Consider the following 16994-nt stretch of genomic DNA (forward strand, 5'->3'; position numbering starts at 1 on the left):
CATTGACCTATAACTTTCTAAGTTATCTATAACTTCTAACTTAGTATTATCTTTGTGAAGTTTTACCGATTAAAAGTGTATTAGTCTGTTCTTGTAGTGCTATAGAGAACTACCTGAGGCCAGGAGTGGTGGCTCACACCTGTAATCCCAGCACTTCAGGAGGCCAAGGTGGACGGATCACTTGAGGTCAGGAGTTCAAGACTAGCCTGGCCAACATGGTGAAACCCTGTCTCTACTAAAAATACAAAAATTAGCTGGGCATGGTGGCATGTGCCTGTAATCCCAGCCACTTGGGAGGCTGAGGCAGGAGAATCATTTGAACCTGGGAGGCAGAGGTTGCAATGAGCTGAGATCACACCACTGCACTCCAGCCTGGGTGACAGAGCGAGACCCTGTCTCCCACAAAAAAGAAAAAAAGAAAAAAAAGAACTACCTGAGACTGGGTAATTAACAAAGAAAAGAGGTTTAATTGGCTCACAGTTTCACAGGCTGTACAGGAAGCATGGCTGGGGAGGCCTCAGGCAACTTAAAATCCTGGCGGAAGGTGAAGAGGCAGGAGGCACGTTTTACATGGCTGGAGCAGGAGGAAGAGAAAGAGCGGGAAGGTACTACACACTTTTATAAACAACCAGATCTTGTGAGAACTCACTCACTATTATGAGAACAGCAAAGGGGAAATCCACCCCCATGATTTAATCACCTTCCACCAGGCCCCTCTTCCAACACTGGGATTACAATTCGATGTGAAATTTGGGTGGGGACACAGACCCAAACCATATCAAAAAGCTTATTTGCAATTTTACATTTTGAAAAGGGTGAGAAGGATTGGTTTGGAATACTCAAGCTGAGATACCTGTCCAATGTTTCATATGGTGGGATAGATGTCACCCTAGATAAGCAGATGGTTTTACACAGTACACAAATAAAGAGGTTTTGTTTTGTTTCGTTTTGTTTTGAACAAGAATGTGTCTCTTTTAGTGAGTACTGGAGTAAAATAGAATTACTACACCAAACCCAATTTTCATCATTGCCATTGCTTAGAAGCAGGGTAAGTTTTATAAGTAAGTTAAAGTTGATCGAAGAAAAATGGTAATTGCATAACAGTACAGGTGACCTGCAGATGTGGCAGTAATTTGTAAGTGCTAGTTAAATGACATTGCTACTGCATAATTTGGAAGTCCTGATACTTTTCTCTTGTGTATTTTAAATTCTAACAGGAAGAAACAGAGGAAGTTATTTAGGATATGCCAAGAAAAAAAAGAATCAAACCCACCCCCAAAGTCACATTAACGTAGTGTTTACTTCCTGTTATTGATCTCTTTGTAAGACATGTTTATGAGTCAGCTTTGTATTTAACAATTATGTAAATAGTTATCATGTGGGTTTTTACTTTATTAACATATCTCTGGGAATAATATCAGCCATTTATTTTTAGGACAATTTTTTTTCAAATTTTCGAAAAAAAATTTTTTTTTTTTTTTGAGATGGAGTCTTGCTCTGTTGCCCAGGCTGGAGTGTGATGGTGTGATCTCGGCTCACTGCAACCTCCATACCCCAGATTCAAGCAATTCTCCTGCCTCAGCCTCCCGAGTAGCTGGGACTATAGGCACCTGCCACCACATCTGGCTAATTTTTGTATTTTTAGTAGACACGGGGTTTCACCATATCGGCCAGGTTGGTCTTGAACTCCTGACTTTGTGATCTGCCCGCCTTGGCCTCCCAAAGTGCTGGGATTACAGGTGTGAGCCACCGCACCTGGGCCAAAAAAGTTTTTTAGCATATGGGGTCTTCCTCTATCATCCAGGCTGGGGTGCAGTGGCACAATCACAGCTCACTGCAGCCTCAAACTCCTGGACTCAAGAGATCCTTCTCAGCCTCCAGAGGAGCTAGGTCTTTAGGTGCATACACCATGCCCACCCAAATATACATATACATACACACACACACACACACACACACATATATATTTTGAGACAAGGTCTTGCTCTGTTGCCCAACCTGGTCTCAAACTCCTGGCCTCAAGCAATCCTTCCACCTCAGCCTTGCAAAGTGCTGGGATTACAGGTATGAACCACTGTACCTGGCCCAAATTTTCAAATTTAGAAAAAAATTTTCAAACTTAATAATGGATATGAGTCTGTAGTCCACATAACAAACCAATGTGATAATGAGTTAGGTTTTGTTTTGGTTTTGTGTTGCTAAAGTTCCCATTCCAGGATCAGGTAGGCCAACTGAACACTCAATTTTGGGGTGTCTATACGTAGAGCGTTTGCCATCTCGTTCACAGCACCTTGTGTTTTTATGTATCACTTTGCTTAATCTTTGCTTCCCCATCTAGACTGTAAAGCTTATGGGAAGAAACCACATATTTTTCCCTTTCGTATCCTCAGTACCAGCAGAATAGCTTGCTAAAGTAGATACACAAATTCCTACTGCAAGTCACTGGGTTTATTCATCTAAAACTTTAGAAAAATTTTTATTATGGAAAAGTTCAGATGTACGCATTATTGATGCGTCATCTGGCACTTTCTAAACTGTTTCATGGGTGTATAAGATGAAAGCCAGGGAAAGATGTCACTTACATTTGTGCTTTCTCTTCACCAATAGCAAAAGCAGAATACAGTACACCATGGGAAAGACACTGTTGTACGAATTACAGAGCAACCAGAGAGAGGAGAAGCTCCTGACCTCCACAGCCAGCATGATGTAGGCAATGATCAACTGGGTGTGGGCCCAGGTGAGGGTTCTGTAGAACAGCCTCATGGGCCAGGATCTGATAAACTCATTGGCAAAGGAGTGAATCAGGTAGTCAGCTTCCACCATCACGGCCCAGCAAAGGAAACCAAACACCTGTCCTGGATGGAGTCCGTGCCACCAGGCAGAGAAGGCAAATGTCTGCAACAACGGCCAAGCCCTGCTGTGCTGGAATACAAGCCGTCGGAGCCATCGGGCTGTGCTTTGGTTCCACTTTCTTGCAAACACAGATATCCTGTGGGTTCTTTCCAGGGTCCAGATGTCCGCATCAGGGACATATCCCTCCTCTCCGGGGCTCTGACCAAGCTCAGACCCAAAGCCCGCTGCGTGGAGGAGGGAGTCATCCAGGATCCAGTGGGAGTAGTAGGTGAGTTTGAAAAGCCCAGCTGTGGTCCACATAACATAGATGCACTCAAATTGCTGGCAATCGGTCAGTCCTGCTCCTGCATCCACCATCCTGCTCACTGCCACGTTTATGCATTCTAGTCCAAGAATCTGCAGACCCCTCCAGCTCAGAGCCCAGAAAGAGTGCCTGGGATACAAAGCACTGGACCCTTGAACACAAGCCTGAAATCGCTGGAAGGAGCACAGAGAGCCTCCCAGGAGAGCAGGGAAAAAGAGCAAGTAGCTGAAATAGGGCAGTGCCTTACACACATGTTCAGACAAAGAGCTCCTGCTCCTGATGCCTCCGGATGCTGCCTCCACTTTCCCCTCACAAATGTCCAGAGAGAGGGACGTGACCCTCTGGGTCAAAAGCATGAGAGAAGAAAGAGTGATGCAGAACCTGCAAGATAATTTTTTTTTAAAACATAAAAACACTCTGTATTTATTCTCTTTCTCTTATTCCAGTCTGTCATACATGATCTCACAGGAAATACATAGGTCTGTATAGCTAAGATTAATCTCATGGCCTGCAGGACCCCACAAAAAATAAATCTTAAAATAAATCAATCTTATTTATTTTTTATAGAGATGGGGTCTTACTATGTTGCCCAGGCTGATCTCAAACTCCTGGGCTTAAGCAATCTGCCAGTCTCGGCCTCCCAAAGTGCTGGGATTACACTTTGGGAGTGTAAACTGGGATTACAGGTGTGAGCCACTACCCCCAGCAATATTTACAGATCTTAAGTATACAGTGGAGCTTAAGTCTAGACTAATATACCCCAAACTTTTAAGAGTAGTTACCTCTAGGGAATGAGACTAGCATAAGAAGATCTTTCACTTTTTGCTTTGTTTGAATTTTTTGTAATGATCGTGTGTTTTTTATAAATAAGTATATGTATATCTGTAGGAATATGTATGTATATTGCATATATATTTTGTTTGTTTTAAAGAAAAAAAGATGCACACATTTACACTCATGTTCAACTTGAGAAGCTTCCCAGGGATCGCAGAGATCCATCCCATCTTCTATCCTGAAATCTTCCATCCTGAATAGGAGAATTTGCCTGGGAAATTTTACTTCAAAAGCTGAAGACTCTTGAATTAATTCAGAACCACACCCTACTCCAATTTGAAAGCTGTGGGAATAAAAATGAAATCATGGCTGGGTGCAGTGGGTCATGCCTGTAATCCCATGGCTTTGGGAGGCTGACATGGGTGGAACGCTTGAGCCCAGGAGTTCGAGGCTGCAGTGAGCTATGATTGAATTGCACCACTGCACTACAGCCTAGGCATCCAAGTGAGACCCTGTCTCAAAAAAAAAAAAGAAAACGAAAACGAAAAAGAAAAAAAACCGAAGTCACTTGTGTTAAAAAGCAAAACAAAACAAAACAATTCTGACAAACAGAGCCAGGGAAAGGTATGAAGAGAGGGTTCTCAATGCTTGTATGTCAGATAACAAAAACTACCACAAAAGACTGCAAAAACCACAACCTTGCACAAAAACCATTGCAACCCTACCCAAAAAAATACTTTTGTGAGGTCACCTGCCCAGCCACTGCCTGCCCAACCACAGGCTGGCATCACCCTTGTCATTGATCCTGTATTCAAGGATAATGATTTCAACACAATTACGTAATCCTCCTTATTTTTCTCTTAAAACACTTTCTCTTACTGGCTGGGCACGGTGGCTCACACCTGTAATCTCAGCACTTTGGGAGGCTGAGGCAGATGGATCACAAGGTCAAGAGATCAAGACCATCCTGGCCAATACGGTGAAACCCCATCTCTACTAAAAATACGAAAATTAGCTGGGCGTGGTAGTATGTGCCTGTAGTCCCAGCTACTCGGGAGGCTGAGGCAGGAGAATCGCTGGAACCTGGGAGGCGGAGGTTGCAGTGAGCTGACATTGTGTCACTGCATGCCAGCCTGGTGACAGAGTGAGACTCCATCTCAAAAAAACCAACCAACCAACCAAACAAAAACTTTGTCTTCCTTTACCTACCTGAATACACATACTATGGCACACATATTCCCACTGTAATGCCCAATCCCTAAATACGTATCATTTTCTTTTTTTTTTTTTTTTTTTATTTTTGGAGATAGAGTCTCGCTCTGTTGCCCAGGCTGGAGTGCAGTGGCGCAATCTCAGCCCACTGCAACCTTTGCTGCCTCCTGGGTTCAAGTGATTCTCCTGCCTCAGCTTCCTGAGTAGCTGGAATTACAGGTGCACGCCACCATGCCCAGCTAATTTTTGTATTTTTAGTAGAGACAGGGTTTCGCCATGTCTGCCAGGCTGGTCTTGAACTCCTGATCTCAGGTGAGCCGCCCGCCTCGGCCTCCCAAAGTGCTAGGATTACAGGTGTGAGCCACTGCTCCCAGCCATAAACATTGTTTTTTTCTTTTCTTTTCTTTTTTCTTGTTTTGTTTTTCCTGAGACACGGTCTCACTCTATCAACCAGCCTGGAGTGCAGCAGCACCATAATGGCTCACTGCAACCACTGCCTCCCAGACTCAAGTGATCCTCCCCTCTCTCCCTCCTGAGAAGCTGGGACTACAGACATGTGCTACCACATCTAGTTAATTTCTGTGAGGTTTTTTTGTAGAGACAGGGTTTCGCTATGTTGGCCAGGCTAGTCTCAAACTCCTGGGCTCAAGTGATCCACCTGCCTCAGTCTCCCAAAGGGCTGGGATTATAGGTGTGAGCCACCACGCCCAGCCCCATCATTTTCTTTTAGGGAGCCTCCTTCTGTTTGTTATTTAGGGTGACATCAGGCAGGATCAAGTAAATGGGGAAATTAAATATTAGTCAGAGATGCAAATAAGAGAATGATGAGGAACATTGTGGGAAATGTTGATTATAATATTTCCAAGAAAGGCCTACAACGATTAGGATCAGAGACTTGGGAGAAATTTGCCATAGAGGAAACAAAAACTCGGTAGTGAAGAAAAGATAGGAAGCTGAAGATTTTAAATACAAACCGGGTCCTGGCTGTAAGACTTTGCCTAATGTGGGATTTGTACTGAGGAATGGATCACGGTGTGTGCTGAGCCATTAGCAATTTGAAATATGGTCTTAACCAATCACCTGAGCTCTTACTGCTTCACCATCGAAGATCCTGCTGGCAAGATCATTGAGAACAACGAATGAAAATTAGGCTGGGCACAGTGGCTCACGCCTGTAATCCCAGCACTTTGGGAGGCTGAGGTGAGGTGGGCTGATCACTTGAGCCCAGGAGTTTGAGACCAGCTTGGGCAACATGGCAAAACCCCATTTCTACAAAAAATATGAAACATTAGCCCTATGTGGTGGCACATTCCTGTGGTCCCAGCTACTGAGGAGGCTGAGGTGGGAGGATTGCTTGAGCCTGGGAGGTCGAGGTTGCAGTGAACTATGAGCACGCCACTGCACTCCAGCCTGGGCAACAGAGCGAGACCCTGTCTAAAAAAAAAAAAAAAAAAAATGGAAAGAAAATTACAATGACACACTCTACAATCAGAAATGCTGTCCTGTGGAGAGGAAACAACAGTCTTCCAGCTGCTGCTGTCTCTATCCGTGTGTCTGAGGATTTAAGAAAAACTGACCTGCTTACTTGATTGATTCTCACTGGAAGCAAGGTAGCCTCCAAATGCCACCAAACCCTGCTCACTCACTCTCATTTATGGACTGAATATGTCCCCAAAATTCCTGTGCTAATGGCCTGACCCCAGTACCTCAGAATGCGGCTGTATGTGGAGTTAGGGTCTTTGAAGATGTGATTAAGGTTCAGTGAGGTCATTAGGATGGGCGCTAATCTAACATGCACAGAGTCCTTATGAGAACAGACAATTAGGACACCGATGCATGCACAGACAGAGGAGTGACCATCACACGGACACAGGGGGATACTGCCTCCTGCAAGCCACGAGAACGGTCTCAGAAGAACCCAGCCCTGCTGACGCCATCATCAGTGACTTTCAGCCTCCAGAACTGTGAGGAAATGAATTTCTGTTGTTTGAGCCACCCGGTCTGTGGCACCGTGTGATGGCAGCAGCCCTGCTCAACTAGCAGAGCCCCCCATTCCAGATCTGCTCCAGCCTCCCTCACATCCAGCCAGCTCCTGTTCAACTTGCCCTCCCAGCCCCATCAGGCCCCAGCTCCCTACTGAAATCCTGATTCACTCCATCCCATTTGGTACTTCCTACACCCCACCCACCTGCCATCTTGCCTTTTCCTTAGAGCAGCCAACCTGAAGCTTCTGGTGAAAATAGTCTATTTTTTTTTTTTTTTTTGAGACAGTGTCTCCCTCTGTCACCCAGGCTGGAGTGCAGTGATGCAATCTCCTGTCTCAGCCTCCCGAGTAGCTGGGATTCCAGGCATCCGCCACAATGCCCAGCTAATTTTTGTGTTTTTAGCAGATATGGGGTTTCGCCACGTTGGCCAGGCTGGTCTTGAACTCCTGGCCTCAAGTGATCTGCCCACCTCGTCCTCCCAAAATGTTGGGATTACGGGAGTGAGCCACTGTGCCCGGCTGAAAATAGTCTTCATAGGAAAAAAAAGTATTCTGGGTATAGTCAGGATGGCAAAGCAAGTGAACCAACCACAGGCTAGAATCAGATGGGTGATCATATGGAGCATCACAGCCTCTGTGTGCCGAGTGACCTGTGATCACCAGAGAGAGCCAGGAACATGAGATCTCCAGATCACAAAGCAATGTTTCCCCTCATCTCACGGATCTTGCTGATTCATGACAACACTTCTCTAGACTGTAATTAGCTCTTGATTTCTGTTTTCTAGATGGGGTGCCTACTCTTCTTCAGCAAGATGGGAACAGCTGAGTCTGAAGGAAGAGAAACACTGACACAGCAGCTCCCTCTCCCAGCAGCCACCATGGGAAGATTGATACCTGCAAGCGGAGTGTCCACTCAGCCTGTGCTGAGGCTGGCAGACAGTGCTGAGTCACTTCTGGGCAGGCCTGCTCTGTGGGCTCTAGGATTCCTGCTTTGCCCTCCCTCTCAGGCACAATGACAGCTACTGCTCAGTGCCAAACACGGCACCAGGTAGGCAACACGTGGCAGCGATGATTAGATACAGAATCACATTTATATTCATTCTAATGAAACTGCCATTGCAAAATTATCACTGAGACAGTGAAAGAAGTCTGACCTAACCAACTCCACCTTGCTTCTAACCTCCAAGCTGTCCTTGTTCATTCCTGGGACTCATTTTGGGAGGAGCTTAGTTTATAGCTTATAGTTTAAAACAAAGACGATCACAGCCTTTTCCCAAAACAAACCCCCTTCTTGCCTGGAAACTAGACTGCCTTTGTAGGACTAACAATTAGCCAAAAGATTAGAAATTATGGTTTAGGAGTCATGCAGCTGGAGATGACAAGGTTCTGACCCTCCCCAAATTGCTCCTGGGGACCACATTACTATTCTGAGGCCTGAGATCAGTGCTTGAGACATTTTGCAGACCCTGCCCTTGATGGGTCAGCTGGCACCGCCCAGATCGATAAACTGGCTCATCTTATCTTGTGGCCCCCACCCAGGATCTGACTCAGTACAAGAAGACAGCTCCGACTCCCTATGATTTCATCTCCAACCCAACCAATCCGTACTCTCAACTCACTGGCCTCCCCCTACCCACCAAATTATCCTTAAACACTCTGATCCCCAAATGCTCGGGGAAGCTGATTATGATGACCCTGAATGCTTGGAGTAATAATAAAACTCCTGTCTCCCGCATAGCCAGTTCTCTGGGAATTACTCTTTCTCTTCTGTAATTCCCCTGTCTGTCTAGGCAGTGGAGAAGGTGAACCCATTGGGTGGTTAATTAACATTCACGACAATCTTGCAACACACTATTGTTAGCCCCATGTCTTTTTCCAGAAAAAGATATGAGTCTGAAAGAAGTAAAATGACTTGCTCAAGGTCACACTGGTCAAATGTGGAAGAATCAGGATTCCAACCCAACACCCAGGTTCTCTCTGCTACCGCCATGGTACAAGCAAACCGCGGGAGGGCTGAGCATGACCAATGAACAGGCTGCTTACCTCACGGAAGGAGGCTCATGCAGATAATACTCAGTGTAGTGCAGACCCAGGTGACACAAGGTCTGCCAGCTCATCTGAAAGCAGAAGGTCCACCTGTGGACTTGCTGCGGGGCCAGGGAACAGAGGAGAGCCACGGCGCAGACAGCAGGGGTGAAGACGAGCACGGCATAGGGACCCATGGCAGCCACGGCCAGGGCACCTCCTCCAGCCAGGAGAAAGAGGTACCTGAAAGAGAAGGGACACTCTGGGGAGAATGACTTAGAACCACGCAGCAAAGGAATCACTGCAGATGTCACTCCAGGGAACCCCATCTGGGTAGGCCCCACATAACACCTAAAGTAGCCGTGCTGTTAGCACTCTGGGGCCTTCCTTTTGTTCTTCAGAAGAAAAGAATCACAGGAGAAAGAGCCAGGGTAAATATGTAAACCTCCGCCTTGGAGACAAATCTTTTTTTTTTTTTTTTTTGAGACAGGGTCTCTTTCTGTCTCCCAGGGTGAGTACAGAGTTGCAATCATGGCTCACCACAGCCTTGACCTCCTGGGCTCCAGTGATCTTCCCACCTGGGATGGACTAAAGGCATGCACCACCATGCCTGTTAACTTTTTATTTTTTAGGGATGGGATCTTGGTGTGTTGCCCAGTCTCAAACTCCTGACCTCAAGCGATCCTCCTGCCTTGGCCTCCCAAAGTGCTAGGATTACAGGCATGAGCCACATCCCTGGCCTGGAGACAAATCTCAATTCCTGCCTTAGTGGCCCTGGAACCTCTCTCTTTGATGCCCACCATTCAAGCGATTCCCAGCCAAGGTATTCCACCACCTGCCCCTGACAGTCCTGGAGATCATCTCCTGGTATGTCGTCTGACTAAAACGTGCTGTGAACCTAGTGTAAAGGATCTAGAAGAGCACCCAAGACATCCTCTCAAGATGAGCGCCTTCCTTTTCACAGGGTTACGCTACCCAGAAGCATTCCAGAGGCTGACAGAGAAAGGAGACTCAATACTTCCCTTTGAAAAGTAAAAACTCAGAAAAATCTTTATATCCACCCTTCATCCTTACTACTGTACCTTAAGATCTTGTAAGTCAGGATTTTGTTTTATTAAAGTTTATACAGTTTAGGCCAGGCACAGTGGCTCACACTTGTAATCTCAGCACTCTGGGAGTCCAAGGAGGGAAAATCACTTGAGGCCAGAGTTTGAGAGCAGCCTGGGCAATATAGCAAGATCTCATCTCCACAAAAAAATTTTTTAATAGCCATGCATGGTGGCACACCTGTAGTCCTAGCTACTCAGGAGTCTGAGGGGGGAAGATCGCTTGAGCCCAGGAATTAGAGGCTACACTTGAGCCGTGATCGCACCATTGCACTCCAGTTTGGGTAACAGTGCAAGATCTTATCTCTAAAAAAACACAAAAGCTTGTTACAGTTTATTATATCCTGTCATGAAAAATCGGCACAATCACCGCAGATGAAATCATTGCAGAATCTTTTTTTCTTTTTTTTAGATGGAGTCTCACTCTGTTGCCTGGGCTGGAGTGCAGTGGTGCGACCTTGGCTCACTGCAAACTCTGTCTCCCGGGTTCAAGCGATCCTCCTGCCTCAGCCTCCGGAGTAGCTGGGATTACAGGCACCTGCCACTATGCCTGGCTAATTTTTGCATTTTTAGTAGAGACGGGGTTTCGCCATGTTGGCGAGGCTGCTCTTTAACTCCCGGCCTCAGTCTTAGACACTGTTTCAAACTGCTGGTACAGTGTTAGACACTGTACCTAAGGTGATCTGCCCATCTCAGCCTTCCAAAGTCCTGGGGTTACAGGCGTGAGCCACCGCGCCCGGCCATTGCAGAATCTGGCTCCTTTTTGTCAGCACCAACACTGGCTTTTGGGGCCTCCTGACTTTCTTCATTCTGTCCTTGCATTCCTTTTGCTGTTTTCTTGGTGTCTTTTTCTCTCATCTGGGCTACGTCTTGCAAGATTATGCTTGGGTTCACTTTTTTTTTTGCATAATCCAGGGAATCATAAATCATGCCAGTTATCTTGCTACAACAAAATGCGGTCAGAATCTAAATACAAAGATGACCTCCATCTTATATATCATGTCCAGGAGATCTTGTACATTTTGGCTAGTTTTTCCCAAATTTCTTTCTCAGTACTGTTGCCTTCCCAGAGTGAAGGATGACCACGACCATATGTTCCCACCGACGTTGTCAGTTGATTATGAACTCCTTTGTCTGGATAGCTGCTGTGTCTTTCATCACAGTGGCCAATTTTCAGGTGGCCAGGGAGGAAAAGAGCAGTGTTTGTCTTGTTTTTAAGACAGGGTCTCTGTTGCCCAGGCTGGAGTGCAGTGGCACGATCATGACTCACTGCAGCCTTGACCTCCCCAGCTCAAGAAATCCTCCCACCTCAGCCTCCCTAGTAGCTGGGACTATTGGCACACACCACCATACCTGGCTAATTTTTAAAATATTTTTTGTAGAGATGGGGATTTGTCGTGTTGCCCAGGCTGGTCTCAAACTCCCAGACTCATGCAATCCTCCTGCCTTGGCTTCCCAAAGTCTTGGGATTACAGGCGTGAGCCAGGGTGCCTGGCCAGTGTTTTTTTAATGTTGTAAAATAGCCACATTGATGAAATGGTTTGTGAATCATGCCTCTCTCAGAAGCCAAGGAGATGCGGATCTGCAGAGGCCTGGGAAGGTTCACATTATGCACACTTGGTTCTTCCTTCTGCATTATAGGGAGGCTTGTTTTTTACTTGGTGCCAAATTAATAAAGTTGAATGAAGGGGTCAGAAAAAGTGTGGAAAAGCTGGGCGTGGTGGCTCATGCTTATAATCCCAGCACTTTGGGAGGCTGAGGTGGGCAGATCACTTGAAGTCAGGAGTTCAAGGCCAGCCTGGCTAACATGGTAAAACCCTGTTTCTACTAAAAATACAAAAAAAAAAAAAAAAAAAAAAATTAGTAGGGCGTGGTTGCGGGCCCCTGTAATCCCAGCTACTGGAGAGGCTGAGGCAGGAGAATTGCTTGAGCTCGGGAGGCAGAGGTTGCAGTGAGCTGAGATCACACTGCTGCATTCCAGCCTGGGTGATAGAGAGCGACTCCGTCTCAAAAAAAAAAAAAAAGAGAAAAAGAGAAAAAAAAAGAAAAGAAAAGAAGAAAGGACTGACTGGTCAGGGAAAGCGAGTCAAAGAAGCTTAGAATTTCTCTACCAACTCAGAACCAGGAAACACCATTGCAAGGCAAATGTGTGTCACGGCTCACGGCTCTGGGCACAGTGCCAGGCACAGGTTAGCAAGAATCACTTTTTTTCTTTCTTTTTTTTTTTTTTGAGGCAGAGTCTCTCTCTGTCGCCCAGGCTGGAGTGCAGTGGCCGGATCTCAGCTCACTGCAAGCTCCGCCTCCCGGGTTCACGCCATTCTCCTGCCTCAGCCTGCGGAGTAGCTGGGACTACAGGCGCCCGCCACCTCGCTCGGCTAGTTTTTTGTATTTTTTAGTAGAGACGGGGTTTCGCCGTGTTAGCCAGGATGGTCTCGATCTCCTGACCTCGTGATCCGCCCGTCTCGGCCTCCCAAAGTGCTGGGATTACAGGCTTGAGCCACCGCGCCCAGCCCACTTTTTTTCTTGGGGGAGAACGTTAAGTGTCTCAGTGTGAGAGCATCTATTACTCAAAAGCCTGGGCCATTTCTGTGCTTCTCTTTGAGCCTGTGCTTGGGGTAACTTCCCTGCTCAACACCCCAGTTAACACTGTGGTCCAAGCCTTCACTTCCCTGCTATGGGAAAACAAAAGGAGGAACATTTATCCTTTACACAGCAACCCTCCCACCCAGAGGCAACTCCCTAGGAGTTTTATAAATATTAAATTGTCTGTACATGGACAATGTAGAATGTGTGACTTAGCGATTGCTTGTTTCATTCTAGGCATTGTGCTAATAATCCTTTATGAGAAATATATTTATTTGATATTTAAAATAACCCCATGAGATAGGCATTATGTTTTCTGTTTTATAGATAAGAAGAGGGCATTTGGGTGAAGTATATTCACATACACAAGGACACTTAGTTAGGTGAGGGAGTCAGTACTCAACAGGCTGAATCCAAAGTGAGAAGTCTTTTTTATTTTATTTTTATTTTTTTGACAGACTGAATCCAAAGTGAGAAGTCTTTTTTATTTTATTTTTATTTTTTTGACAGGCTGAATCCAAAGTGAGAAGTCTTTTTTATTTTATTTTTATTTTTTTGACAGGCTGAATCCAAAGTGATTTTATTTTATTTTATTTTATTTTTATTATTATTTTATTATTATTTTATTATTATTTTATTTATTTCCAGTCTCGCCCTGCTGCCCAGGCGGGAGTGCAGTGGCATGATCACGACTTACTACAAGCTCAACCTCTTGGGCTCAAGGGATCCTCCTGCCTCAGGCTCCTAAGTAGCTGGGACTACAGGCGTGTACCATCACACCTGGCTAATTGTTTGAACTTTTCGTAGAGACAGGGGTTTTGTCATGTTGCCCAGGCAGGTCTCAAACGCCTGGGCTCAAGCTATCCACTTGCCTTAGCCTCCCAATTACTAGGATTACAGGTGTGAGCCACTGCGTCTGGCCAGAAACTGAGCACTCTTCACCCTCAGGTAACTCCATGAGGATTAATCCTAATTTTTGCACTCATGTTGCTTTATTGTTTTGAGATTCTTTCTCAAAAGGAAACTTCTTTACAGCTGTTCCCCAACTCCAGTCTCCATAAGTGAAGTTAAGGGCCATTAGACAGTCATGAACACGTGATCATACTATTGTTTAATCAAATTCCACAATCCTAACTGATCTAGATACAGCTATATTTTATTTAAGAAACCCAATATAATCAACCCAAATGTCCATCAGTGACAGACTGGATTAAGAAAATGTGGCACATATACACCATGGAATACTATGCAGCCATAAAAAAGGATGAGTTTGTGTCCTTTGTAGGGACATGGATGCAGCTGGAAACCATCATTCTCAGCAAACTATCGCAAGAACAGAAAACCAAACACCGCATGTTCTCACTCATAGGTGGGAACTGAACAATGAGATCACTTGGATATGGGAAGAGGAACATCACACACTGTGGCCTATCATGGGGAGGGGGTGGGGGGAGGGATTGCATTGGGAGTTATACCTGATGTAAATGACGAGTTGATGGGTGCTGACGAGTTGATGGGTGCAGCACACCAACATGACACAAGTATACATATGTAACAAACCTGCATGTTGTGCACATGTACCCTAGAACTTAAAGTATAATAAAAAAAAAAAAAAGAAAGAAACCCAATATATAAAAATCCTAATTCCCAAAATAAGTGAATTATTAGGAAGTGGCCCTTTGGCAACAGATTTTCACTTTACGAAAGGACATTCCACAAAACCTTGTTAAAAATAGGGACTGTCAGGGGAAAAGGGTTGAAAAACTTACTGTTGGGTACTGTGCTCACTACCTGGGTGATGGGAACAATTGTACACCAAACCTCAGCATCATACAACATACCCATGTAACAAACCTACCCATATACCCCCTGAATCTAAAATAAAAGTTGGGATTATTTTTAAAAATGTATTTCAAATTAGTTTGGCATGGTCGTGTGCACCTGTAGTCCCAGCTACTGGGAAGGCTGAGGCAGGAGAATCCCTTGAGCCCAGGAGGTAGAGGTTGCAATGAGCCAAGATCATGCCATTGCACTCCAGCTTGGGTGACAGAGAGAGACTCTGTCTCCAAAAATACATATACGTAAATAAAATAAAAAATGTATTTGCGACTTTTCAATTTAACAGAAAATCATGTAGCCACGTTAACAATACACTTGCCATTTCTGTTCTATATTCAGTTAAGTTCTTGCCTTTTGTCTATGTTAAAAAAATAAAATCTTACATGAACAATCTAAAAAGATAGGTACTGTCTCTAATGTGTTGAGGTTATTTGATATTAAAAAATCGTTAAAATCAAGTCATCACGGCCGGGCGCGGTGGCTCAAGCCTGTAATCCCAGCACTTTGGGAGGCCGAGACGGGCGGATCACGAGGTCAAGAGATCGAGACCATCCTGGCTAACCCGGTGAAACCCCGTCTCTACTAAAAAATACAAAAAACTAGCCGGGCGAGGTGGCGGGCGCCTGTAGTCCCAGCTACTCGGGAGGCTGAGGCAGGAGAATGGCGTAAACCCGGGAGGCGGAGCTTGCAGTGAGCTGAGATCCGGCCACTGCACTCCAGCCTGGGCGACAGAGCTACACTCTGCCTCAAAAAAAAAAAAAAAAAAAAAAAAAAAAAAAAATCAAGTCATCACATCTCTAGTGACAATAATTTTTGAACTTCAAATGATCATATAGCTAATCTAACAAGATTCATTTTGACTTATTTCATTTCTCTGAGAATTCATATAAAGGCACTTTAAAAATCACATTTAGTTATGATAAAACTTACACTGATGTAACTTTGTATAAAATGTAATTTGATTGAAAATGATAAAATTCCATAAAATTAGGTCTATTCAAGAATATCTGAGATCTATGGTTGACAGAGATGTATCCATTTGGAGAATTCCTGTACCATTACAACAACTGTCTCTCCTGAGAGTTTATTTTCATCCATTTGCCATTTAACGTGAACCCAGCAAACCTTACATCAGTGCAGACAGGGTGTGAATTTCCAATTTAGTTTTACTCTATTACACATACTCATTATCAAGCAATCAATAATCAGTGACAGTGAGAGTAAGTTAAAAACAAGTGTAATTAATGTATTGTAATCTTCACATCTGCAGTCTACTCTGCTTTTTGCCCTACTATAGTATTTCTGGCTTTTTTGTTTGTTTGTTTGTTTGTTTGTAGAGGCTTGCTCCATTGCCCAGGCTGGAGTGCAATGGCGCAATCTCGGCTCACTGCAACCTCCACCTCCGGGGCTTAAGCGAGCCTCCTGCCTCAGCCTCCTAAGGAGCTGGAACTACAGGCGTGAGCCACCATGCCTGGCTAATTTTTTTTTGTATTTGTAGTAGAGACAGGGTTTCACTATGTTAGCCAGGCAGGTCTCAAACTCCTGGCCTCAAGTGATCTGCCCGCCTCAACCTCCCAAAGTGCAGGGATTACAGGCGTGAGCCACCGCGCCCGGTCACTATCGTATTTCTGGATATAAGAGTAAAACTAGCCATCCAGCCTACCTGGCACGAGTGGAGAATGAATCCATGATGCAGAGATAATTGAACAGAAATGCAAAGGGAAATGCAGCCCCCTGGTAAAATGATACAGGATGGAGAAAGAACAGCCGAAGCCACTCCATTAGGAACCAGAACAAAAAAGCCTGTCTTTTCCAGTGTCCTTAACTGATGCCTTTCTCCAAGAGTAATCTCAACCAGGCTCTCTGGTCTTTTTATCTGGTTTAGTGGGGCTAGGGTGAGCAAAAGGCAAACAAAAGCTCTGGAGATAAGCAGAATAAAAACTGGCTTTCTGATTGAGGAACTGCACTATGGAAACCAAAACACATTTTGGTGTAACATTAATCATGATATGCACTAAAAACATTGCTTTTGGGAGTTGTGGTTTTGTTTCATTGACATAGCATACTATTTGCCTTTCCAGTCGTCATGCTATCATATTTTCTTCACTAAGTTCATGAAAAATCTCATTTCCCAACTGTGGGCTGAAAAGCAGGTTATTTTCTTTTTCTTTTTCCGAGATAGGGTCTGGCTCTGTCACCCAGGCTGGAGTGCAGTAGTGCAACCTCAGCTTACTGCAACCTCCACCTCCCCAGCTCAAGTGATCCTCCCACCTCAGCCTCCTGAGAAGCTGGGGCTACAGGCATGTGCCACCAT

General features: G+C 45.0%; 2 protein-coding genes across 2 annotated transcripts in view; one reads left to right on the forward strand and one right to left on the reverse strand.

Moving 5' to 3' along the window:
• The window catches only part of LEPROTL1 (leptin receptor overlapping transcript like 1), a 44427-nt gene extending 35440 nt beyond the window's left edge, over nucleotides 1-8987 (forward strand). Inside the window, exon 4 of the mRNA XM_037983625.2 lies at nucleotides 7913-8987. Within this exon, the coding sequence (XP_037839553.1) occupies nucleotides 7913-8143 (231 nt within the window). The 3' untranslated portion in view covers nucleotides 8144-8987. The remainder of the gene's footprint in view (nucleotides 1-7912) is intronic.
• On the reverse strand, nucleotides 2303-16526 carry MBOAT4 (membrane bound ghrelin O-acyltransferase MBOAT4). The gene is made up of 3 exons (XM_007962080.3): nucleotides 16344-16526; nucleotides 9171-9395; nucleotides 2303-3538 (listed from the first exon to the last, which is right to left on the reverse strand). The coding sequence occupies exons 1-3, from the start codon at nucleotides 16460-16462 to the stop codon at nucleotides 2575-2577; spliced, it is 1308 nt and encodes a 435-aa protein (XP_007960271.3). The 5' UTR covers nucleotides 16463-16526; the 3' UTR covers nucleotides 2303-2574.
• Nucleotides 16527-16994: the final 468 nt, after the last annotated feature.

This window comes from Chlorocebus sabaeus, chromosome 8 (genome assembly GCF_047675955.1).
Source record: "Chlorocebus sabaeus isolate Y175 chromosome 8, mChlSab1.0.hap1, whole genome shotgun sequence".
Lineage (NCBI taxonomy): Eukaryota > Metazoa > Chordata > Mammalia > Primates > Cercopithecidae > Chlorocebus > Chlorocebus sabaeus.